The sequence below is a fragment of the Gymnoscopelus microlampas genome (genome assembly GCF_963454915.1).
Source record: "Gymnoscopelus microlampas genome assembly, chromosome: 19".
NCBI classification, from domain to species: domain Eukaryota; kingdom Metazoa; phylum Chordata; class Actinopteri; order Myctophiformes; family Myctophidae; genus Gymnoscopelus; species Gymnoscopelus microlampas.
In genome coordinates, this window is record NC_139956.1 from 35,011,525 (window position 1) to 35,039,495 (window position 27,971).

Here is a 27,971-nt window from a genome sequence, read left to right on the forward strand (position 1 = left end):
AAATACTTGGTAAAGTACAAATACCTAATTATACTTACAGTACTTGAGTGCAAGTACTTAGTTACTTTACACCACTGGATTCAATTCCCTGCAGGAATTCAAAACTTCTGTCAGTTATAATTTAGTGGTCAAATATATTGTACCAGGGGCCCTGGTACAATATAGAGAGAGAGAGAGAGAGAGAGAGAGAGAGAGAGAGAGAGAGAGAGAGAGAGAGAGAGAGAGAGAGAGAGAGAGAGAGAGAGAGAGAGAGAGAGAGAGAGAGAGAGAGAGAGAGAGAGAGAGAGAGAGAGAGAGAGAGAGAGAGAGAGAGAGAGAGAGAGAGAGAGAGAGAGAGAGAGATCAGATGTGGTTTGTTTTCATTGGTACACAGGGTGTGTGATATGAATATAACAGGGCTGTCTACGTCTTGGACAGTTAATATATACGTATATCTTCAGTCAAAAACCTGCAAGAAAAAGTCGTAAAGGTACAGATGGCTGCAGATGGGCGTTTTAACCATATTGAGTTCCAAGACAATATAATCTATGAAACTATTGAGACTAAGGAGAAAGATCTGTGGAAGAAACAGCAGTCTGGTAAGAGATGTTACTAAAACAAAAAAATCACAACCGAGAGGTTCACATTTTTTACTGGTCTCACTCTAACCTAATCGCTCTGTGTGTGTGTGTGTGTGTGTGTGTGTGTGTGTGTGTGTGTGTGTGTGTGTGTGTGTGTGTGTGTGTGTGTGTGTGTGTGTGTGTGTGTGTGTGTGTGTGTGTGTGTGTGTGTGTGTGTGTGTGTGTGTGTGTGTGTGCGTGCGTGCGTGCGTGCGTGCGTGCGTGCGTGCGCGTCTCCTCCAGACACAAGACGGTAGGCCCTACAAGCGGGTCGGTGTTGGATTTCTTTGTGCGGTTCTAGTTCTCCTCAACATGGCTGTTCCACTCTATCTCTGTAAGTCAAGTTTCATATTGTATTTTATTACAATATTTTCACTGGTGGAAAGTTACCACCACACTCTGATGCTTTGTCCCAATAAACTGTCCAACAAATCAAAGAGAAGAGTGTCAGAAATGAAATGAAATATATATATATATATATATATTTTTAACCAAGAAATAGGTTATCACCTCCATACATCCTCAGGGAGCATGCACCTCTAAAGATATTGAACTCCTATGCTCCTCATGAGCATCTAGTGTCTTGCCTTCAGACTTTACACTATATTGTATTAAGGCTCTGGAAAGCTTTAAACATTTAGTTTTGTATTTTGTGCCCTGTATTTTCATGTGTTTGTTCTTTCAAGGCTTCTGTCTGTATGTATAGTATTTTATTCACATTTCTGCAGATTTCAGGTGTATTGCCAAATATATTGGTTAAACACAAGCAAAGTAAAGAAATTGTGTACATAGGACTACATTATATAATATATATATTTTATATTTATAAGTGGGGTTGGGACACCTCATTAGTACACCCTTTGCTGTACTGTGATTGGCTCATAATAGCACACCCCTCTACATTAGTACACCCGTAGCTGTACTGTGATTGGCTGACTATTGGCTGACTCTATTCAGCACTGTGATTGGCTAGCGAGACACATGATGAAATTAATAACCTGGGGCTGGCTCCCCAAAAAATATTTGGGCCGCGCGGGCGTAATAAGTGTCCCTTATTTCATTTTCTGAAAGGTGGCAACCCTACCTGCCTATGTTTTTACTTGCCAATTTATTGTCTTAGACATAATTGTGATTTATTTAATTGGGGTTTTGGCATTGCACATTGGATCATGTAAATCATAATTACATTTCACGTTTATTTTTTTCTTGCTGTGAGTTCAGTCAAAATAGTATTTCTCCATGAAGATGTTGTGTTGTCCTCTGAAGACAGGAGAGAAGTTATAGATGAGCGCTTTGTCTTCTTCTAGAGGACTGGAGAACTGGTGATTACTCTTCATGGCTGGACAGAGAGAGAGAGAGAGAGAGAGAGAGAGAGAGAGAGAGAGAGAGAGAGAGAGAGAGAGAGAGAGAGAGAGAGAGAGAGAGAGAGAGAGAGAGAAGAACAGCAATTATGACATTCTCACTCCCAACTCGACATATAATGCAGTGGTTCTCAACACATGTCAAGGACCAGCAAATTAATATGTAATTGGTCGCGGACCGCCATTTGACCCATCTGGACCCACCATTCAAAATGCACAATTAAGCTCGCTGTGAGCTTGTAGATCTGCTATTTTTGAATAGCCAACATACAAATGGAAAAAGTGGTTGAACTGATTGTGATGCTATATAAACTATATTTTTGCTGGGGACCCCCTGGAACCCACTTTTAGAACACATGTACATGGTACACGTTTAGTGTCATTTATCAACGTTCAGGGTATTCCGAGTCGTGTGACTGATGACAGAATGCCGTGAATAATAACAAAGCAAATCTTGCTTTGCCAGACCCAAATCATCGCTGAGTGCAATTTTCTTTTTGCACTGGCAGATTTGTCTGGTCCCAGGCTACTCCTCTGAGACACATTATTATAATGAGCATTGGTGAGGACCAACATTTTATGAAGATAGTTTGAAAATGATGACACATGATGGGACAGGAGAGAAAGATGGCCGCAGCGTGAAATCGCTCTCTAGTCAACCCCGAAAATAATGATTAAACTTGGAAATAAGAAAGCAAACAATGCACAACAATAGCCTTATTGAGGAATGAATCTACGTTCTGGAGAAACAACAAAGCCTGAGAATTTACAACTAAAAAAGAAGAGACACGGACCAAACAAATCTACTATGGCAGACAAAGGGGAGCTGCAGAAATTGTTTGCTGATTTGAAAGGCACCTTAACTAAAGAAATCCAGGAGTTCAGAGAAGACTTCAAGGCCTTCCGACATGATACAGAAAAGGATATTAAAACAATTATGGAACAAACAGTGGATCTGTGCAAGGACATGGAGAAAACAGCAAAGCGTGTGGATCAGCTGGAGACAAGAGTGAGCGACCTGGATGACTCAGAGAATATACATCAAAAGCAGGTGAAACAGACAAAGACCCGAATGGATGAGCTAGCAGACCAGGTGGATTATTTGGAAAATAAATCCAGGCAAAATAATATCTGTATCTATAATGTCAAAGAAAAAAGTGAAGGCAGTAATATGACGGAGTTTCTCCAAACACTAATAACAGACACTTTGGAGGTGCCAGGTGATGCCAATATAATCAGAGCACACCCGCATGGGCATATACAAAGAGCAAACAAACTTCACAAGACCGATTATTGCAGCCTTCCTAAGCTTTGACACAAAGAAAAGAGTGCTTAAAGCAGCATGGGACAAAAAAGAAGTGCTGTATGAAGAGGAGCGGATTTATTTTGACAATGACTATACATATAAAACAAGACAGCAGAGAGCTCTGTATAAACCAATCCGGGAATCCTTTTAACAACAAAACATCAAGATGCACATCCTTGCACCAGCTAAACTGAAGGTCTTCAATGAAGATGGAACATTTACAACGTACTCAAATCCAACAGAAGCAGCCAGAGACTTGGAAAAGAGAGGATTAAATAAAGCAGAACGTGGAAAAGACGCTGAAAAAAAGAAGAATGGTTAATTACCAGAGCAAAGGAGTCCACAAATGGGGAAAAATGAACTCAGGTACCAAGACATTATAAGACTAATATTTTCGTTATCTTAAGTTGAAAATGGCAACAAACAGGACACTCCCTTTCTACTCATTGCTGTGATTATTAATATTATTTTTCATTATTATTATTATTTTATTTATTACTATTATCATGATTATTATTTGATTAAGATGTGCAGTTAGTTAATTTACTGGGTTGATTTTTGCAATGCATTTAAAGTTTAAGTTGTTTTTTTGACATCTTGTTATACTGGTATTAATTTAGTGGTGGTGATGAGGTTAGCTGTAAAGGGCATATTTTTCGTTTAGTTAATTAAGTTACCGTTTAAACTACCTAGTTGTTTTTTTTTGCTTTTTGTTTGTTTTGCTGTTGTTATTATTATTATTATTATTATTACTATTTGATTAAGCTGTGTAGTTAGTTAATCTACTGCGTTGATTTTTGCAGTGCATTTAAAGTTTCAATTGTTAATTTTTGACATTTTGTTATACTGGTATTAATTTAGTGGTGGTGGGGTTAGCTATGTAAACGGCATATTTTTCGTTTAGTTACTGTTTAATCTACTTAGTCGTTTTTTGCTTTTGTTTTGTTTTTGTTTATTTTCTTTCACTTCTGTGTTATTTTTGTAAAATAATGTAATTCGTTTTCAATTCTTAGTACAGTAGGATTAGAGAGAAGACTTTAGATAAAGGGAATACGCCCCCTCCTTTCACATAATTTATTTTTGTAAGATTAAGTCACAAAGCAGTAGATTATAGACCTGTTAAAGGGGAACTACTATTTGTTTTTGTTTTTTCTTTGTTTGACCAGAGACAAATTAGTGAATAATGAAATGAACAAATAAATGAAAGGTTAAATTAGAAACAAAGCTGACTTTAATTACATTGTGTTAATGTTTGATACTATAATTATTATCTATTTCGTTTAAATACAAAATAGTGAAGAGAAATGAAATTATTTGGAACTTGGAATTGATTATGTAAGGGTTTTACCTTTAAAGTATTGGAAAGGTGTGGGGGGTGGGGGGTGAGCTAATGAAGAATGTGGATCTTATTTTTTTTTCCCCCCTCCCGTTTTTGTTTCTCCATTCTTTGTAAGAGTTAGTCTATAGGCATAAATATGCAAAGTAATTAAGTGTACATAAAAGTAGGGGAATAGAGAGAATATATTACGTTGATGGCAATGAGAAATTTGATAAGTAAATACATTTTGGCGGCTGCCACAGTCCGCCCTAAGGACCATTTTGGCCTTCCAATAACGGTCATTGATAAACACTACCTGATCTTAAGGTGGTACAAATTGAGCCTGTCCATATGTTCGTCTTTTTTTTGTTGTCTTTTTGTTTTTCCCCTTCTTATTCCTACCTTTTCTGCTTTCCTAGTGCTTCCAAATTTACCTTATCCAATCAGTAGGTTACTTATGAATCAAGATCATTTAAAATGAGGACTATAATCCGTTAACAGGAGATATGATAAAGTTGAAAATCATTTCATTAAATGTTAATGGACTGAATAATTTAATTAAGAGGAAGAAGATTCTCCTTCAGTTGAGGAAAGCTGGAGGGGATGTCCTCTTCCTAGAAGAAACCCATTTGAAGAAAAAGGACCACGACAAGTTGGGTAAGGGACTCATTTACTCCAGTTCACATGGAACACAAAAGAGGGGTGTGGCTATAATTATACAACCACACATAGCATTTAAAGAAGAACATTGCATAATTGATAAAGAGGGCAGGTTTGTTTTAGTAATTGGTAAAATAGAGTCAATTACTGTCTCTTTCTTAAATGTATACTATCCACCAGAATTAGGCCCAGAATTCATGTCAGAAATTATCGAAATGCTAATGACAAAATGTAAGGGAATCATCTTGATGGGAGGAGATATGAACCTTACAATAAATTCTAGACTGGATTCCTCAAATAATAAAGCACATAGAGCCGATAAAACGTCATCAATTTTAAGAGGTGCAATGTCAGAGTTTGGATTGGTAGATACGTGGCGGATGCTAAATCCAACAAAAAAAGCATATACATATTATTCAGGTCGATTCTCAACTTCTAATAGATTAGACTATTTTTTTATGTTTAAAAAAGATATAGAGTTGATTGAAACATGCATCATAGGTACAAGAGACTTATCAGACCATGCTACAGTGACTATAACTATAAATCTTAATATAAAGGAAGGAGAAAAAATATGGAGATTAAACAACTCACTTCTGCAAGACATGGTATTTGTGAGAAAAATAAATAATGTAATAAAAGAATATATAGAGATAAATGATAATGGGGATACTAATCCAATTATCATATTGGAAGGTGCAAAAGCTGTGTTACGCGGACATATAATAGCATATTGTGCATTTAAGAAAAGACAAAAACAACAAAAACAGAAGATGCTTGAACAACAAATACAAATTTTGGAAAAACACAAATGAACCAAGATTTAAAATTGAATTAAAAAAGAAATATAAGGAGTTGGACAAGATCCGTACAGAAGAAGTGGAGAAGTTAATGGCATATGCCAAACAGAAACATTACGATGGAGGGCCAAATTCTTTAAAACTTTTAGCATATAGACTTAAGCAACAGAGTAAAAAAGCATACATCACTAAATTGAAGACAGGAGACGGTTCCGAAATATTAACAGAAAAGGATAAAATAGCTGAAGAATTTGCAAAATATTATGAAAATCTTTATAAAAACAACACCGGTAATTTGGATGTGGAACAAATGAAAGGATTTTTAGATGGGTTGAATTTAAAACAGGTAGTGGCAAGGAAAAATGAGGAGCTAATTAAAGATATTGCAACGCATGAAATATTACAACAAATAAATAAATTAAAAATGGGCAAAACACCAGGCGACGATGGATATTCTAATGAATTTTATAAAACATTTAAAAAACAGCTGATACCATTACTCCTGAAAGCCTATAATTTTGCATTACAAACGGGAACATGGGCAACTACTTGGAATTCGTCTACAATAACGGTAATACACAAAGAAGGTAAAGACGCCACAGAATGCTCCTCATATAGGCCAATATCATTATTGAATACAGATCATAAAATAATAACATCAATTATAGCCAATAGATTAAAGGACATTGTGCCGGATATAATAGACAGCGATCAATGTGGTTTCATACCAGGTAGACTGTTGTCAGACAATATTAGAAGGACTCTAAATATAATCGATCATGCACAAAACAACAATACAAACCTTTTGCTCTTGACCTTGGACGCAGAAAAAGCCTTTGATCGAGTATTATGGCCATTTATGTTTGAAATTGTAAGGAGTTTTGGATTTCATGAGAAATTTAATGAGTGGCTTCAAGGAATGTATAAAAATCCAATGTCAAGAGTAAAAGTGAATGGCACAATATCTAGAAGATTCCCAATTTATAAAGGTACCAGACAAGGAGATCCGCTCTCCGCAGTAATATTTGCAATATGCATGGAAGGACTAGCAGTAAGCATAAGGAAAAATAATAACATTAAAGGCATTACTATAAAAGAGGAACAACATAAATTGGCATTATATGCCGACGATGTCATTATTTACTTAACCTCACCAGAGCAATCTTTATCAAATCTAATGGAAGCAATTGCAGAATATAGTAAACATTCCGGCTATAAACTAAATGAAAGTAAATGTGAAGCATTAACACTTGGCAAACAAATAGCATTAGAAATTAAGGGACAATATAAACTAAAATGGGATTCAAAGAAAATTAAATATCTGGGAATCTATCTTACTGGAGATATAACAACGTTGTATACAGATAATTATCAAACCCTAGAGAATAAAGTGAGACAAGATCTTAATAGATGGAAAACAATACCAGAATCAATAATGACTAGAGTAGAGAGTGTCAAAATGATGATTCTTCCACAGTTTCTATTTTTATTTCAAACCTTACCAGTACACATCCCACAAAGTAGCTTTAAAAGATGGAATACAATGCTCTCAAATTTTATCTGGAATTATAAAAGTAAAAGGAAAAAACTCAGCACGCTAACTCAAACTAGAGAAAAGGGAGGATTTAATTACCCAGATTTAATGATTTACTTTCATGCTACCCAAATAGATATCATAATGAAGTGGATGAATAATTCAGTTAAAACAAAATGGAAATTAATAGAAAAACAATTAACATCAATATCAATTGGAACATTACCCCATTTGAGTTTAAAGGAGACACACCATGAATTTCACTTTTTTGTATTTTTTATTTATTTTTTTGGCTCCCCAGTGTCTCTTGTACCCCAAAAAATATTTTTTTTTAACATTCAGTCATTCATTCTCATTTCAGAGATTTTCAGAATGGGCGTGTCTGAACAGGCCATCTCAGAATGGCAAGTTTGCTTACCTCACCAAACTTTCTGCCCATGTATTTTGCCAGACAGAATTGCTCAGTACCGCAGTACAGCACCCCCCTGCCCAACAGGACGTTTTGGTATTGCAGCTGAAAGTGCTTTATAAGCCTGAGAGAATTGACTTGGGATGAGTATATCTGAGTGTTGATTTAGGCTCAAACCTTTTGAAAATGGTTTGAGGGACATACACCATATGATATTAAATATCAAATATTTTTTTTAAATTCATGGTGTGTCTCCTTTAAAGGAAATTCAAAAATATATTGGAAATAACAGATGTGTAGAAAATACATTAACAACCTGGAAATCTATTCGTAAAATATATAAATGTGACGACATTTGTATATATTTGAGAGAGATAGCCAGAGATCCAGATTTTCTGCCCAATAAAACAGATAAGATACCAGAAGAATGGGCCAGAAAGGGATTACAGGTATATTCACAGATGCTTACAAATAACATGGTAGACCCTTTTGAAACCTTAGTTAATAAGTTTAATATAAATAGAAATCATTTCTTTAAATATCTACAAATTAGAAGCTACCTCATGAAACAGCAGAGAGACCAGGGACAGATAATGCATGGGCTACTGGAATTTTTGAGCAAAAATAGAAATAGTGAAAAGAGTAAAATCTCAAAACTTTATAAAATTTTGCAAGAAATGAATGTAAAAGAGGATAATACCAAAGAGAAATGGGAAAAAGAACTATCAATAACAATTTTGGAAGATTATTGGAAAGAAGCATGCAAAAGAATATTTAAGACGACACAATCAAAGTTCTGGAAAGAATTTGCTTGGAAAATTAATATGAGGATTTTCTTTTCAAAATATAGACCAGCAGGCAGTGCTGAATGCTGGAGGAAATGTGCAGAACTGGAAGCAAATCATACACACATTTTCTATTTGTGTCCAAAATTGAAAAGGTTTTGGGAGATAGTGAAAACAAATATAATAAAGACATTCTCCTTAAGAAAACCCATACACCCAATCAATATTTTATTAGGTATTATCCCATTAGAAATATACAGGGAGGGAGACAAATATCTGTATACAATACTACGTATCGCTGCCTTAAAACAAATCACACGGAAATGGTTGCAAGTAAACCCACCATCTATTAATAATTGGAAAATAACAGTTGAAAATATTAAAGAGATGGAAAGAATTACTTACAAAATGAGAAACCGTGGAGATGAATTTGAAAGAAACTGGAGTAAATGGGACCCAGAAATACATAAAGTGTAAAAGTAGATTAGGGAGTAACGCAGGAAAGCTACCCCCCCCCCCCCCCCCCCCCTCCCCCTCTCCTTTCCTTTGTTCTCTTCTTCTTTTACTCTCTTATTTTACCTTCTTTATTTTCCATTTGTGTGTACATTTTTGTTGTTATATGTAATAAAAATAAAAATAAATGATGCAGGATTAATGAAACAAGTAAAGAACTTGTAAGACAAATGAAATCAATAACATGTAATGTAATGTACGAACCTGCAATAAAGTATTAAAAATAAAAATAAAAGATAGTTTGAAAATGGGTGAAGTCGTCCATTCACACACACACACACACACACACACACACACACACACACACACACACACACACACACACACACACACACACACACACACACACACACACACACACACACACACACACACACACACGTACGCACACACACACACACACGTACGCATGCACACACAACTAGCCATGCCCGTCTCACCTTCTGACACAAAGAAGCTAGCGGCGTAGAAGGAGATAGCGATGGCAGTGACAGAGTGAACCATGCCAGGCTTGTCAATCCACTCAAAGGGGGCTTTCTCTGGATGCCACTGTACTCCATAGAATGGATACCTGTAGGCTGAAAGACAACACTCTGTACTGTAATGGATACTTGTATTATACTTCACTCCAACAATAATTATACAGTATTACAAGTAGATAATTCATTCTAAGTACGTTTATAATGTATTATAGACACAGGCTTCATTGGAGTGTTGTCATTATCATATTGTACCTTCTATCGTAGAGATGAATTCCGTCTTGCCATCACTGTTGGTGGACAAAACCTTGTAGAACGTCTTCAACTTGATGTTATGGTTGTAGTCCTGTTGGATCACAGTAATTTCTATGTTTACCAGTGATGGAAGAATTACTCAAAATGTATTTAAAAATATTTTGAAAATAGCCGATCTACAAGTTCACAATGCGTCACATTGTGATGCATTGTGAGCTTGTAGATAGTCTATTTTCAAATAGCCGAAATATATATAGGTATATAGGTATATAGTTATAGAGCTGAAGTGGTTAATATATGTTTTGTAATCAAAATCAAAATCTACAAAGTAACTAGTAAGTAAAGTTTTCATACAATAGTGGAGTAAAAGTACAATATTTTCCTCTGAGGTGTATGGGGTAGAAGTAAAGGTATTGAAGAAGTAAAAATACCTCAAAATTGTAAAGTTACTAAGTACAGTACTTGAGTATATACTTATACTTAGAGACTTCCGGCCGCAGGATGATGGCGGCAGACTGAAAAGTGGCGTCCTCGCCTAAACCCTAAATCAAACTAATACCATGAAATAACAAATGTAAGAACCTAGAAAATAGAAACTCAAGCTGACGGGGAATGAACCTCAGATCTGGATTAACATCAACGACTTTCGACCGAAAAAAACAACAGCACCGTAAGATGTCTGACAAACAAAAGAAAGCAGCCTGTCTTAAGACAACAGAAGACAGCGAAATGAAACAACTATTACTGGATATAAAAAACTCCATCACGGCAGAGATTCAAGAATTCAGGTCGGAATTCAAAACTCACCGTGAAGAGACGGAGCGAGACATGAAGAAAATAATAGACCAAACAACGGAACTCCGCCTCATTACAGAGAAAACACAATCCAGGATGGATGATATAGAACACAGAGTGGGTGAGATACAAGACTCAACTATATCCCAAGAGCAAACCATCAAACAACTAAAGCAGAAAATGAATGAGATGGAGATAGAGATGGATTATTTAGAAAGTAAATCCAGACAAAACAGTGTGCGTATCTTTAATGTCACTGAAAAGAGTGAGCGAGATGATATGGTGGGATTCCTGACAAAGTTATTCAATGAAGTACTGCAATTACCAGGAGAATTCAACATAATTCGAGCACACCGCATCTATAAGGAGAGCACAAAAGCCAGACCAATTATCGCCGCCTTCATGAACTTTGATACAAAGAAGAAAGTGATTCAAACGGCGTGGGGAAAGAAACAAGTGCTGTTTAATGGAAATAGAATATACTTCGACCACGACCTGACCACCAAAGTCAGGCAGAAGAGAGCCTTGTATAAGCCGATCAGAGACAAACTACAGAGGGACAATATACGTTCTTTTATCATCACACCAGCCAAGCTGAAAGTGTTCAACACAGACGGATCAGCGACGATCTACAGCAGCCCAGAGGAGGCGTCGGAGGCTTTGGAATTACGCGGATCAACTGCAAGTCCAAGTGCAAAAGACGACCCCCCTGGAACACATGAGGAACCAGGAGACTCTATTAGGCCCCCACCGCCTGAATGGACCACTGTGAATTAACCACTACTGCGAGGATAACGGTCACTGACATAAAAGACGAACAAACGGTTAAATAAAGTGCGCCGCAGTTTGGGAATGAAATGGAGACACGTGAGTGACATTCCCCAGAAATGACATTGCTTCAATCATAAGCGTATATTCTTTAAACTCAGTTGTATGACGAGCAGTCAGGGCCTCTGTTCTCTGTTCTGCTTCTCCCCACTGACCCTCTCCCTCTCTCTCTCTCTCTCTCTCCTTTTTTCTTTCTCTCTGTCTTTCTCTCTCTCTCTCTCTCTCTCTCTCTCTCTTTCGCCCGCGCTCCCGTCCCCTAGCGCGCACTTGCGCGTCGGGGAGACGGAGTGGGGGTGGGTGGGGGTGGGTGGGAGGGAGGATGTGTTGGAGGGGGGGGGGGGGGGGGGGTTAGAGTAGTGGACGTACCCCCACTCATGTCTATGGTGTGTGTGTGTGTGTGTGTGTGTGTGTGTGTGTGTGTGTGTGTGTGTGTGTGTGTGTGTGTGTGTGTGTGTGTGTGTGTGTGTGTGTGTGTGTGTGTGTGTGTGTGTGTGTGTGTGTGTGTGTGGGGGGGGCTATGATGTAGATATGAATGAGTGCACAGTATGGGTAGTGATGTTTGGATGTGTATAGGCTCTGTGTATGTATGCATGCAGGAGGTTATGTATAGGTTTAGACACTAAGCTACTTTATGGTGTGTGCATGGCCATATGTGTAAGTGAGGGAAACGGATCTAAATAACCATGTAGAGGTAAACAGACAAGTGGAAAGCCATACATGGCGAAGTACATCACTCAAAGTAGGACCCTGGTCGCCCCTTAATACATTGAGTACCTTTCATTGTTTACTTATCTTAAATGTTTTTTGTTTTTGTTTTTTCCTGCCCTTTCGTTTTCTCTGTCTCTTTGTTTGTACAATAATTGAAGGTTTTGAAAAGAAAAGTTCATGAACTATGTTCTTAAATAAATAATCTGACATAAGTTAAAATAGGAAGAGAGTAATTGGTGATTTAGCCACAATGTCAGAATTGAACTTTAAACAGAGAAGGTAATGTTTAAAAGACAGATATAATTTTGGGTCCCAAAGATGACCATGAACATGAACGGATATTGAATCTCTTTTTGTTTTTACTTTATAAGATATTTTGTTATATGCTCTGCATGGTTAAAGTACATTTGAAAATACATCACGAGATACTGTAAAAAAAAAATAAAAAAAAATAATTGAAAATTGAAAAAAAAAAAAAAAAAAAACAGTAAGGACAGGACACATTAATATTATTATGACTGTTAATACTATTGATATTATTATTGTATCAACATGATTAGACATGACCCTCTTTTTGTTATGAATACCTTTTAAGGGGAGAACTCCCCTACTAAATGTCTTTTTCTTTTTTTTGTTTAAGATTCTTTTAAATCTATTTTTTTAAAGAAATAGCATCTGGAAGAGTGAGTTTCAGTTCTTAGTTAATTAATGGGGCGACTGATCATGTTCATGATTTTGTTTATTAATTTATGCTTGCTTTGTCCTTCAATATCAGCACTATTATTATTATTATTATTATTATTATTATCACCATTAAAATTACTATTAAGTTATCTTTGTCCGTTTAGGTCCACACAGCTTATTGAGAGGTAATGGAACGTAAGGTTGAAAATATTAGAAATCTAGGCAGAAATTTAACGGGGGTAAAAGGGAGAAGGACACATATTGTAAGAAATAACTAAAGGAAAGATTAAGTGTTCATCCTCGTTGATAGAACACATACTTAACCATGCAATGATGAATGCATGGACAGGTAAAGCAAGCTACTCAAGTAAAGGAGTAGAAAACCAGGAAGTCATTTTAAGGTTGTTGTTTTTTTCACACACAGTAAGATTAGGTGTTTTTACCCCCCTCTATGTTGCCAATACCCATGTTGCCCTATATAATCGTGCAGTAGAATATCTCATTATAATTTGAATATCATTTCCTTAAATGTCAACGGCCTCAATAATTATGTCAAGAGAAAGAAAATCCTCCAACAACTGAAGAGAGAAAAGGGAGACATTGTTTTTGCAAGAAACTCATTTAACACAAGCAGAACATAAAAAGCTAAGTAAAATAACAAATGCACAAATATTCTCATCCTCCTATAACTCCAAAAGAAGAGGAGTTGCCATAATCATAAATTCCCATATTCCCTTTGAAAAACTTAAATGTATACAGGATAAAGAAGGAAGATGTGTTATGGTAGTAGGAAAAATAGAAAAAACGGAAGTATCCTTGATTAACGTCTATTATCCACCAGATGAAGGTTCTGACTTTATGACTCAGTTGATAGAGGTAATAATAACACAGGGGAAGGGAATAATTATGATTGGTGGCGACTTTAATTTAACGCTTCATAACGCGGATTCAACAGCGGGAACACATAGGACAGGAAAAACAGCTAAAATTCTAAGAAGAATATGTGCTGAGACAGGATTAGTAGATGTATGGAGAACATTACATCCAACAACTAAAGACTATACACTCTGGTTATTACTCTGGTAGATATTCCTCCTACAGCAGATTAGATTATTTCTTTATGTTTAAAAAAGATATTTCATTAGTTAAACAATGCGTTATCGGAACAAGGACATTATCAGATCATGCAACCGTGACATTAAAAGTGGCGCTAAATTTAAAAAAGGGGAAAAATCTATGGAGAATGAACAACTCACTCCTGCAGGACGTGATATTTAAAGAAAAAATTAAAAAATGTTTTCAAGAATATTTTGAATTGAATAACACAGGGGAAGTAAATGAGATTATGGTATGGGAAGGAGCAAAAGCGGTCCTAAGGGGAGAAATAATGGCCTATTCATCAGTAAAGAAGAGAAACCAGGAACAACTTAAAAATGAACTTCAAACACAAATAAAACTATTCGAAGATAAGCACAAACTTAACCCCAACATAGAGAATACTATACAACTAAAGAGGAAATGCTCAGAGTTAGATAGATTACTAACGGAGGAAATAGAGAGAACACTTACATTCACAAAACAAAGAAACTATGATGGAGGACCAAATTCAATTAAAATCTTGGCATATAAGCTGAAGAAGCAAACTAGTATATTACTAAATTAAAAGATGAGACTAACACATTTGTAACTGAGAAAGAGGAGATAGCAGAAACATTTGCAAAATTTTATGAAAACCTATACAGGGACGAATTAGGAGAAAGAGACGCAACAAAAATGGAAACTTATTTAAGAAAACTCAAACTCAAACAAGTTACGCCCCACCAGAATGGATCTTTAATAAAACCAATAACAACAGTGGAAATAACAAGACAAATAAATAAACTTAAAAAAGGTAAGACCCCAGGCGACGATGGTTACACAAATTAATTTTATCAAGAGTTTCGAGAATTAGTGATACCAATCTTACATAAAGTTTATAATTTTGCATTAGAGTCGAACAACTGGGCGCCAACCTGGAACTCATCGGTAATAACAGTTATTCCTAAAGAAGGTAAGGACCCGACCGAATGCGCATCTTATAGACCAATAGCACTACTAAACACTGATCAAAAAATATTATCTTCAATAATAGCTGAGAGCAGTGGCGTCGTTAGGGGTGGGCTTCGGTGGCTATAGCCACCAATCTTTTGTCCAAAGCCACCAATAAAAAAAAAATAAAAATTAAAAAAATTAAAAGTTTTTTTTTTTTTTTTAAATTATATATCTATCACCCTAACCTAACCCTACCCCTAACCCTAAAACCGAAATAAAGTAACAAAAAACGGGGGAAAAAGCACCCTAATCCGCGAAATCCGCGAAAAAAATCGCGCGCACGCGCGGGAGGAGGGGCACATGCACGCGCGCTAAGCCCCCGACCTAGTACAGACCTAGCGACGCGTCTGGCTGAGAGACTAAAAGAAATAATGGAAACCATAATAAATAGAGACCAATGTGGATTTGTGCCAAACAGGTCCTTTGGCCTTATATCTTCAACACAGCAAAAGCTTTTGGTTTCCATCCAAAATTTATTGCATGGTTAAAATTAATGTATAAGTGGGTGGAGATTGAGAAAGAAACGATACCAATATCGATAAAAACACAAATTAATTTTATCAAGAGTTTCGAGAATTAGTGATACCAATCTTACATAAAGTTTATAATTTTGCATTAGAGTCGAACAACTGGGCGCCAACCTGGAACTCATCGGTAATAACAGTTATTCCTAAAGAAGGTAAGGACCCGACCGAATGCGCATCTTATAGACCAATAGCACTACTAAACACTGATCAAAAAATATTATCTTCAATAATAGCTGAGAGCAGTGGCGTCGTTAGGGGTGGGCTTCGGTGGCTATAGCCACCAATCTTTTGTCCAAAGCCACCAATAAAAAAAAAAAAAAAATTAAAAAAATTAAAAGTTTTTTTTTTTTTTTTTAATTATATATCTATCACCCTAACCTAACCCTACCCCTAACCCTAAAACCGAAATAAAGTAACAAAAAACGGGGGAAAAAGCACCCTAATCCGCGAAATCCGCGAAAAAAATCGCGCGCGCGCACGGGAGGAGGGGCACATGCACGCGCGCTGCGCGCGCGTGCATGTGCCCGTTGCCTGCGGGGCTAAGCCCCCGACCTAGTACAGACCTAGCGACGCGTCTGGCTGAGAGACTAAAAGAAATAATGGAAACCATAATAAATAGAGACCAATGTGGATTTGTGCCAAACAGGTACTTAGCGGACAACATAAGACGCACGTTAAACATAATGGAATATTCACAAAAGGATAAAAAAGATCTACTTCTACTAACGATTGACGCAGAAAAAGCGTTCGATAGGGTCCTTTGGCCTTATATCTTCAACACAGCAAAAGCTTTTGGTTTCCATCCAAAATTTATTGCATGGTTAAAATTAATGTATAAGTGGGTGGAGATTGAGAAAGAAACGATACCAATATCGATAAAAACATTACCCTACATTGATAAAAAGGACTTTCCACAAATCAAAAGACTAAACATATGGGTATATAACACATTAAAAACATGTAAAGCAAACGTCTGAAAATAAATAACGACCTAGTATACTTTCGAGAAATGGTATGGGACCCCCAATTTGAACCAAATAAAACAGACAATATATTGCAAGAATGGGCTTCAAAAGGATTAAAAACATACTTACAAGTGCTGACAAACAATATAATAAACTCATTTCAATTATTAATATCCAAATACAGGATACCACAAAGGAATTTTTATAAATACTTGCAAGTAAGGACATATTTTTCCAAGTTTTTAGGAACGCAAGGTACTAAAGAAATGCATCCTTTAATTGCTTTTCTGATCAAAAAAACACCAGAAAGTACCTAAAAACACCTTGTCAAAAATATATAAAATCCTCCAGAACAATACAAACACAAATGATAGTATACAATTAAAATGGAATGCTGAAATAGGAGATCAAATGAATGACATGGAGTGGAAACAAGTATGCAGAGAAATTCATAAAACAACTAATTCCAAATACTGGAGAGAATTCGCTTGGAAACTATACACTAGATTCTTTATTACACCAAACGTCCTCTCCAAAATAAATAAATCTGCTACATCGGCATGTTGGAGAGAATGTGGCGAGATAAGGGCAAACCACTCGCACATTTTCTTCTTCTGCCCCATCCTAAATTCTTTCCGGAAATCAATTATAGAAGATATAACTAAGATTTTTAATTTGAAAAGAACACTCAACCCTGTAAACATTATTTTGGGGAAATTACCGTTAGAATTAACGCAAGAAATGGACAAATACATATATAGAATCCTCCGAACCACAGCCCTTAAACAGGTAACAAGGAACTGGCTAACGCCTGCAAGTCCAAGGCCTAAAAAATGGAAAGAAACAGTACAGGAAATATATGAAATGGAGAGACTAACGTTTCGAATTAGGAACAATGAACCTGAGTTTAATAGAAGATGGAGTAAATGGACAAATTATGGGGCGAATAAAATTCAGTAAACTAACTAAAGCAAAGGACTGTGGAGGCTTAGACGTACCTAATTTACAGAATTATTTTAATGCAACACAAATAAACACAATAATGACATGGTCAAATGATAGAGCAGAAGCAAAGTGGGTGGAGATTGAGAAAGAAACGATACCAATATCGATAAAAACATTACCCTACATTGATAAAAAGGACTTTCCACAAATCAAAAGACTAAACATATGGGTATATAACACATTAAAAACATGGGGAAATGTAAGCAAACGTCTGAAAATAAATAACGACCTAGTATACTTTCGAGAAATGGTATGGGACCCCCAATTTGAACCAAATAAAACAGACAATATATTGCAAGAATGGGCTTCAAAAGGATTAAAAACATACTTACAAGTGCTGACAAACAATATAATAAACTCATTTCAATTATTAATATCCAAATACAGGATACCACAAAGGAATTTTTATAAATACTTGCAAGTAAGGACATATTTTTCCAAGTTTTTAAGAATGCAAGGTACTAAAGAAATGCATCGTTTAATTGCTTTTCTGATCAAAAAACACCAGAAAGTACCTAAAAACACCTTGTCAAAAATATATAAAATCCTCCAGAACAATACAAACACAAATGATAGTATACAATTAAAATGGAATGCTGAAATAGGAGATCAAATGAATGACATGGAGTGGAAACAAGTATGCAGAGAAATTCATAAAACAACTAATTCCAAATACTGGAGAGAATTCGCTTGGAAACTATACACTAGATTCTTTATTACACCAAACGTCCTCTCCAAAATAAATAAATCTGCTACATCGGCATGTTGGAGAGAATGTGGCGAGATAAGGGCAAACCACTCGCACATTTTCTTCTTCTGCCCCATCCTAAATTCTTTCCGGAAATCAATTATAGAAGATATAACTAAGATTTTTAATTTGAAAAGAACACTCAACCCTGTAAACATTATTTTGGGGAAATTACCGTTAGAATTAACGCAAGAAATGGACAAATACATATATAGAATCCTCCGAACCGCAGCCCTTAAACAGGTAACAAGGAACTGGCTAACGCCTGCAAGTCCAAGGCCTAAAAAATGGAAAGAAACAGTACAGGAAATATATGAAATGGAGAGACTAACGTTTCGAATTAGGAACAATGAACCTGAGTTTAATAGAAGATGGAGTAAATGGACAAATTATGGGGCCAGGTGACTAAGTTGGGAAAATGAGTGAGACCCAGCACCGACTCCACATCGGAAGTTCGGGCTGTGATCTGTTACTTAGATTATATACGTGAAATAAAAAAATAAAAAAATAAAAAACGTATTGGCAACATAGAGGACACCCCCCCCCCCCCTTTTTTTTTATTTTTAGGTTTAATTTGTTAAGTTAGTATTATTAAATACCACTAGTAGTATCACCATTATAATTTAATAGGTATTAGTATTAAGATATCTTGCATTAATTGATGTGTAATTACCTATTTATTTTTATTTATAGTTATTACTTTCTGATTACTGCATTTTATTGCTTTAACACTGGGTGTTAAAGCAATGTATAGAAAAAAGAAAAAAGAAAAAGAAAATGTTTGCAAGAAGATAAGAATGAAATGTAAAATGAAATGTAAACATGAATAAATCTTGCAATAAAAGTATAAAAAAAAAAAAAGAGTATATACTTAGTTACTTTACACCACTGATGTTTACATTTCTATTTAGAATAGGAAGAGCACTTTTCTCTGTATATTAAAGTACATTTATTAAGACATACTGTACTATAGGAAAGCTGACAGGGAGACAGTGTAGGAGAGACAGACAGTAGGAAAGCTGATAGGGAGACAGTGAAGGAGGGACAAACAGCAGGAAAGCTGACAGACAGACAGTAGGAGAGACAGACAGGGAGACAAAGTAGGAGAGACACACAGTAGGAAAGCTGCAAGGGAGACAGTGTAGGAGAGACAAAAGGTAGGAAAGCTGGGAGGGAGACAGACAGAGACAGATTGTGTAGGAGAGACAGACAGTAGGGAAGCTCTCTTTCTATTTCGAGAGGAGGGGAGAGGAGAGGAGAGGAGAGGAGAGAAGGTACCTGCAGTGAGAGACCCCATCTGTGGAAGTTGGGTGTGATGTTCTCCTCGGCTAGAGACTGCATCAGGTGTCTGGGAAACCCTTTGAACAAACGGCTGGACTTGGCCTCTGGAGGACACAGACACACACGCACACATACAGGATTCAGTTTGTAGTTTGTTTTCCAGTTCAGGTTAAATACATGGCAGGCTGCATAAGGCTGACCTTATAGTACACTGATGCAGCTAATACAATTAATAATGGATGTGTTAGGGGTCATTGACATGAGAAAGTTTGAGAAAAGCTGGTTTATAGTAGGCTATGATGATTATTACCTGCTGTGAATGTGAGAGGCAGAGCCACAGCCTCTGTATCTGTCCGGACGCGGATTTCCTGTTGTTGTCCGTCTGTGAGGACTAGGAGCAGCTGGTGACCCAGACAGCCCCCCCAGATGGGGAAGTAATCCCCCGCATCGTTGGCCTGAGGACCACACAGAGGGCAGGGGTGGCACATTGTTCTCAACGTTACGTTATCATTCATGAACAGACTTCTTAATATTACTAGCTGCATTGAGTAATATGAGTGAAAAGCATCAAGTCAAGTACATTGTTATTCATTCGCCAGGGACGACGGCCTGTTACTGTCCTCCACGGATGAAAGGACCCTGACCGACGCCCCGGGGGCGAATGAAGCATAACCCTACAGAACCAGTCCATATATACAATCCTTTACAAACCCTCCCTAACAACGGGACATCTTACCTTCAGAGCCAATTCATAGAATATCTTTGCTGTTCGGGCAAACTCTGATGTCAGAAGGTCAACAAATCCTCCTGGCAGAAACAATCTGATGAAGAAGAGAGGAAGTGAAATTACTTTATGTATTGAGAAGAGAACAATCCTTCTTGAAAAGATTATGGTGCAATTATTACAACTGTGATAGCCACACCAAAAGCACAAAGTCAGTAAAACATGGTGAACACTTCTCTTTTGGTTTATTAATTTACTCTATATTTATTTTCAGCACTACAGTACATACTACAAACAAAGGACTACACACAGAACCGGTTAAATTACATACTTTGTTTATTCAAGTTTGATGGAAAGGTTACTGTGTTACTGTCTGCTGGAGTTTCTATGGCTGGCCAAAGAAAGAAGGACCAGTTGTTTCAGCTCTGCTTAAAAGGAGCTGAGTAATTGGACTGCACCATGTACCCTTTGCATATGGGGAGGGGCAAGGGTTTATGAGTTTGAATTTATTATTAGGATTTTGAAGGCATTTATTTTGATATTTCAGTTTCATTGTCATTTCTAGTCTTTTTTTTACATTGTATTGTACTTATGCAAATCACTCTGTAACTCTTTGGAAAAACGTGCTAAAGTTCATAATCCTTTTATCATAATAATTCAAAGTGAGCTCACCCATTAATGGAATGAAATAACCTTGCATACTCTTCTTCTGTGCGGTTGATTCTGCTTAAACAAAGAGAGAAGAAAGAAAGCAAAGCCTGTTAGATGTCATCCTGTTGAACCGGGATGACCGGAGGCAACGATGGAGGGCTCGTCTCTCTCTCTCTCTCTCTCTCTCTCTCTCTCTCTCTCTCTCTCTCTCTCTCTCTCTCTCTCACCTCTTCCGACTCCACCTCAGCCCGTAGCATTTGACCTATAGTCTCGATGACCTTGCAGGCTTGTGCAAAGGCTAAAATGTAACTTAGATAGCATGTTATGTAGACAGATGCAAGGTGATTGTTGACCTGGCATCCTACAGTGTGTATAATTTCAATGTACAGATTATTGATTTTTTGGATATTCTACGGTTAGACTCATGATAGGTTCTTGGTTTACGTATACATATTAGTTTATTAGTAGATTACATTTCTATGCAAGTGAGTGTGTGTCACTGTGTGTGTTTGTGTGACAAACTGGTGGAAGAGCAGACAGTGGTGCAAAGACAGACAATCAGACCTGATGGTCATAAAAAGCAAAGAAAAACAGGTGTGTGTGTGTGTGTGTGTGTGTGTGTGTGTGTGTGTGTGTGTGTGTGTGTGTGTGTGTGTGTGTGTGTGTGTGTGTGTGTGTGTGTGTGTGTGTGTGTGTGTGTGTGTGTGTGTGTGTGTGTGTGTGTGTGTGTGTGTGTGTGTGTGTGTGTGTTAGCCTCGCATAGCCAGACTATATCACTGTGTGGATATGAGTCGTGTGCATCTATGAGGACGTTTTTTTCACAAGGGGCGGGATCAAAACAATGGCTCTGGACGCAATTGGTTAGACTTACAGCCAACTACCAATTACAGTCTCCCATATTTGAATACTGGGCCCTGGTTGGTCACCCCAGACTTAGGGAGCAGGAAATGGATTCACAACGGAGCGGTGCCAGACCCAAATGTGTGTGTGTGTGTGTGTGTGTACCTGACAGGCACCACTCTGGCACCACCAGACTCCAGGAATTTGACGTAGCCGGCAGCGATGAAGGAGGAGCCACGGGCGTAGGTGTCACCTGGCCAGTTCTGCTGAGCCAGTATACCTAGTATACAAAAACAGATGGATTAGAGCCAATCACACCAATTCTTATCGGTCGTAAATACCCCTTTATTTTTTGTTTCCTACATTTATTTTTTAATAATTATTATTAGGTTTATTTTTCCCTACTGTATATACAGTAGTAGATACTAGTCTTGGATTGATTGATTGAATACTTTATTAGCAGTTTGCAACCCCAAAAAAAAGTACAGTTCAATACAAGGTAATCCTCTTATACAGTTCAAGTTATAGGCCAAAACGTGAATCTGCCTGTTACAGCACCACTATATACAGGGGTGCACATAACTTTTTAGGTCTGGTACGCAGAAGAGCACCTGGACATGTGACTTGGTGCGCATGGCGCCCGTCCCGTTTTTTCAAGGGGGGGGGGGGGGGAGGAATTTCAGCCCGGACAGTTTTGTCAACGGGGGGGGGGGGGGGGGTTCAGCACGGTGCCCACCGGACAGTTTTGTCAACGGGGGGGGGGGGGGGGGGCGAGAAAAAAAGGACGCTCTGCTTCTAAATTCCGCCGATTTTCGCCGTTTTTTTTTCTCACGCTGTTAGATAAAGCCCCCAAGGTTGGTGCCCTGTGCTGCTGCGCTGATTTTATCCGCCAGATTGGGACGCTCACGGCATATTTCGCACCATTACGGCGCGTTCATCATCGGTGACGAGTGCCTCTAACAGCCGCTGCTGGCTGCGTGCACGCAGCGAGGCAATGCGAGGCGATGCGAGTCATATCTCTACCCCTGTGCCTAATGGCTGTACATGGGGCCGACGGGTGCTTTAGAGTGATTGTGAGTGTGGCTTCAGGAAGTAAATTCCTAGCCTCGATCTCCAGGCTTTTATTTTTTATTTTTGCTAAAAAATAAAAGCTTGGAAATTCCTGTCCCAGCTGTTGGTGCGCAAAAGCGCCTCGCGTCGCCTGATGTGGTGCGCATTTTTTATTTTGGGTGCGCATGCGCACCTGCGCACCAGTTATGTGCACCCCTGACTATATACCAATGGATCTCTCTTTGGAAAGCAATTTAATGGACTTGCTTGTGTGTTTTTGTTTTTTTCTGGCGTGTTGCGGGGCGGGACGAGTCGTTGATTTATATTCATTGTTGCGGGACTGGTTGGGGCGGGTTGGGTTCCCGTGCGGGGCGGGTTATGAGAAAACCTGACCCCCGCATCACTGCTACACAGGTTACAGGTTAAACTGGATGCTACACAGGTTACAGGTTACAGGTTAAACCAGAGACGTGCAGAGAGATTTGGAGAGGCAGGGGCTGGAATTTCCAAAGGGCACATGCACGGACAAATGCACGCGCGCACAGCGCGCGTGCATGCGTCCCCCTGCGCGCGCGAAGCGCGCGCGAAATTTTGCGGATATTCGTCGGATTCGGGTACTTTTTTACCCGTTTTTTGTTACTTTATTTCGGTTTTAGGGTTAGGGGTAGGGTTAGGTTAGGGTTATAGATATATAATAAAAACAATTAAAAAAAACTTTTTTTAATAATGTTTTTTGGTGGCTTTGGATAAAACATTGGTGGCTATAGCCACCGAAGCCCCCGCCTAACGACGCCACTTATTCTTCTGTATAATGAGTACTTTTACTTAAGTAAAGAAATTGAGTACTTTTCCCACCACTGCTGCTGTGCTGACACAGAGAGAGAGAGCGAGAGAGAGAGAGAGGGAGAGAGAGATATATATAGGCTCCTGCTTGACAAGTAATTTCAAATTAACAGCTATATATATATATTTTTTTGTCCATACATACCTAATCTGTCTCAAACAATTGGTCCGTGTTCTGCGTGCATTCACTGCGTTCAGTTGTGCCCTCAGTTAGGTTTCGATTGTGTATAATAGACTTCGTTTGCCGGGCGGTATCGCGCACCCAAAAAATAGCCGATCTACAAGCTCACAATGCCTGGCGTTGCGACGCGTTGTGAGCTTGTAAATCAACTATAATTCTGCGCGAGCACTGCATGGCACGGGGCTCAATTAAGTAAGCTTTACTGCAGGTGCGAGGCCAACGGGCGCAGGGGTTTCTACAGTTTACAGTCAGAGGAGACAAGGGCACTTTTTACCGACAGACAAAAGGGCAGGGGCTCAAGCCCCCTTTGATGTCTATGTGTGCACGTGCATGGGTTAAACTGCATGCAACAAAGTGACCAGGGAGTGACTCGTAACGATGCCAAAGACATTAAGTGCTGAATTGTCAGATATCATGAAAGCTGTGAAGAAGCTGTGAAGAACACACTGCTCTACTTCACCATCCTTAGGTTCGATGGATTTCACACGGAACAGTGTTCTCACGCAGTCAGGAGTTTTTACTTCTCCAAAACTGCACAGAGCTGGCTGACAATTTCAATGACGATGTCTGGGTTGTGAGCTGAAGAGAAATTTAAAGTTCTATGCAAGGCCACAATGCACGTGCCATTCACGTTTCTGCATGACAGAATGGAAAGCATTCTAAAAAACTAATAGGCGGCTGCAGTTATGATTTGACCCAAAAAAAATTGCAACAAAAGGTTTCTCAATGGTTTATTGTAATATCAGGTGTACTTAATAACATATCAAAAGTTTACCAAAATCGGACCACTAGAAAGGTCCGATTTTCAAAATGGCAGCCGCCAGATCCTTAAAATACCATTACTCCTTTATTATTCATCCTAGACAAGTAAGTTTGGTGCCTAAACCCAGGTTTTGGTGATCTTGGATCTAATTAGCACAATATAAATTATATTCAAGTGATTACAAGTATAGAATTATAAAGCAATTGGTTATAAGCATGGTTATAAGCATATTTAACAATGTAATTGGACATTTCTCCCTTTTCTACGTGCCATAATGCCCAGGATTGGTGAATTCATCACCTATACATGAATTCACTGTTGAAGCTTTCAGGACATTTCTTTTGATAACAATAAGGAATAAATTCGTTATTATTGAGTGGTACTGTGACATTTGTAAAAACATGGCTGTAACTGACAGACTGGGAATGTTACACAAATCTTGGAAGGAATTCCTTACAGAGAAGTTTCTTCACTATTTTGTTTGTAAAGGTGTCTGCCAAAAAATAAAATAATAATCCTAGTCCCCTAGGGCAGTGGTTCCCAAACAAACTGGGGGTCACCCCCCACCCCCCCAGATGATTAGCTTAATGTGCATCATTGTTTTCCCACTCAACAGTAAACAAACCAACATACAGTAAAGGTGTATACAGTGTATCTGCACATTTCCAAAGTGACAACTTAATCACTCTTAAGACCTTTTCAATAGCAAATTGGCCAAATTCTCAAATATTACAGTGGAGAGAAATGGCCCCTTATGGGCCTGGAGAGGATGTGCAAGACAGTAGGCCTACAGAGCTATCACAACATGTATCTAGTGTCTGCTGTCTTGGGTGTGGTGCGGAGAGGGTTCAGATTTGCTTGTCACAGACATCTTCTTATTCCTGAGATTGTAGTAGTTGTGTGGGGTGTCTTTTATTTTGTGATTGGTACTGCTATAGCAACAACCTTGAACCTTGATTTTTTTTTCTGGATAATTTTAACATCAAGAAGGCATAGGAGACAGCCCATGACGCCCTGGGCTCCAGTCTCCCATAGAATCCCGATCTAACCGACCTCCACGCTGTGTCCCTGCTGCTATCCAACAAACAAGCATTGCTTTCTGTATACACCTAATGGTTGCCTGACACACAGTCATGCACCACATGGTCTTACAACCACCACTATGGGGGGTCCCTCCTCACTAACTATGGCCACTCACGAGTGCCATAGGGTATAGGAGCCAGCATGGAGGTCCACTTGGGACCAGTGGGACTATCCAGTGAGCCAGGCGACATAGGGACACTCCTCTCAGCCTAACGCATAAGCTTAATTTCTGCCTCCTCCTCACTCCGTCCTCCAGCGTGACTTAGAAATTGTTTGCATCCCAAATGCTAATTTGCTTTTGGAGTTGCTGAGAACCAGGTGAGCGCAGGCTCCCTAAGCCACTTGGATTGAAATATGGCAAGATACAAGTACTGTATATCTTTCATGTATCGTTTGCGGAACTGTCTTTGTTAAAATGCGTGGTGGCGTATAATTTCTCCTCCTCCACATGACAACCCTCCAAGCTCCGAAATAGTCCAGCAATCCAACTGTGTGACACGTCATAATTGCTGTCACTTAAATTACGCTCCTTGCCTCCTCACCTCCTCCCTCCGAGGCAGGGCTAAGGAGTGGAGGACTTGATGATGGACACTTGAATATTGGAATTTGGCTATCGCGATGCACAACGTGGAGGTCTTAGAACTACCACCACAGGGGCCGACAAGCCCCACTCTCTTTAACTGCATATGAGCACTCGTCCTGAGCTCCCAAGTGCCCCACTATAGCTTTAACATGTCTGAGCCAACTGTTGGAGGTTTTGCACCTCGGACATGGGGGAGAGAAGCTCAGGGTCTCCTTGGCTCCTATAACTTTGCTCTTCTGTGCTCCAAGTGCCCAGGGAGCAATCCAGTGACCCCCACTCCCCATACTCCCCTCCACCCACCTGAGGGGAACCCTAGGCCCTCTAAACTCTACACCAGACCCCCTTTTACCTCCTCACACAACCCTACCCCCCATACTCCCCTCTGCCTAGGCCCCCCTCTTCACTAACCTCCGTAGCCACCCCCACCCCTCTTTACTCACTCACACTGATTGCCTTCCTAATGTGTTAAAAAGTTCTTCAAAAATCTATTTATTGTTTTTCAAAATCTTGTGTCTACAAGATGACACTTTGATTCACATTTGATCCACAGAGCTATCCAAAACCTTTCAATATTGCATGCAATACTATATCAACTGACAATATTCTCTTTCTCTGCCATGCACCTTCTGAATGACAAAATTGACAAAAATGAAAATTGTGACTTGTGTTTTAAGGATATCTTGAAGCCTTGTTCCAGTAAAAAAACAAATATATAACTAGTTTATTGCATAATTTGTTTAGTTAACGGTTGACCATTTCAGAGGGTTTTAATAGAGTCACAAACAAAATATTGGATTTCACAATTATCTAATTGTATCTCTGCAATTTGGACAATTCCAGTGGATTTCTAGGCCCCCAAAACATAGGGTAAGACACAAAAAGTACTTGTCTAGGATAAATAATGAAGGAGTTAGGTTATTTTAAAGTTTTTTTGGCCATCTTGGACGCCATCTTGAAAATAACACCTTTCCAGTGCTCAAACTTTGGTAAACTTTGAGTATGTTATTAAGGACACCTACTACTGCAAGAAACAGTTGAAAAACATTTTGTTGCAATTAGTTTTGGGTTAGGTGCTTTTTTTTCATACTGTAACTGCAGCCGCCTATAAGAATATACAGTATGGGGTCCCTGCTTCATCTCTCTATCAGCTAAGGGGTCCTTGGCCCAAAAAAAACGTTGAAGACCCCTGATCTACATCTACAGAAACACGTCATCCAGACACGCAAACCTATCCATATATCCACCACTTTTTTGAGTTCTTGTTTCAACTCAAGTCTGATCAGCAGCTGAATCAGCCTGACAAACCTCCAAGAACACCCCATGGCCTTATCTGAAGGCATGAAAAGGCATGAAAAACGCACACACAGACATAAAAGAAAGTAAAAACATACATTTATAAATGCTGTGTTTACCGAAGACACCAATGTAAAGTACTTTGACTGCCAGAGAAGTCAATATATAACAATCTTGGGTGTGAAACCTACCTATGATGGGCCGGCAGTTTCCTCTAGCGCCTTCTTTTGGCCCTGGTGGCTGCTGGGGCCTCAGCCCCTCCGTTAGTGGGTCAGGAGGAGAATCCAAGGAGGCCAGAGACGCCAACAT

The 27,971-nt window shown here is 38.6% G+C and overlaps 1 protein-coding gene across 1 annotated transcript; it reads right to left on the reverse strand.

The window, feature by feature from the left end:
• Positions 1-1,816: 1,816 nt before the first annotated feature.
• Positions 1,817-27,971, reverse strand: LOC311034485 (gamma-glutamyl hydrolase-like; the record flags this gene model as incomplete). The annotated part of the gene is made up of 9 exons (XM_084042367.1): positions 1,817-1,938; positions 9,726-9,863; positions 10,020-10,110; positions 19,649-19,755; positions 19,962-20,106; positions 20,388-20,472; positions 21,069-21,098; positions 22,032-22,146; positions 27,854-27,971. 9 exons carry the CDS (start codon positions 27,969-27,971, stop codon positions 1,817-1,819), a joined length of 951 nt encoding a protein of 316 aa, XP_083898493.1.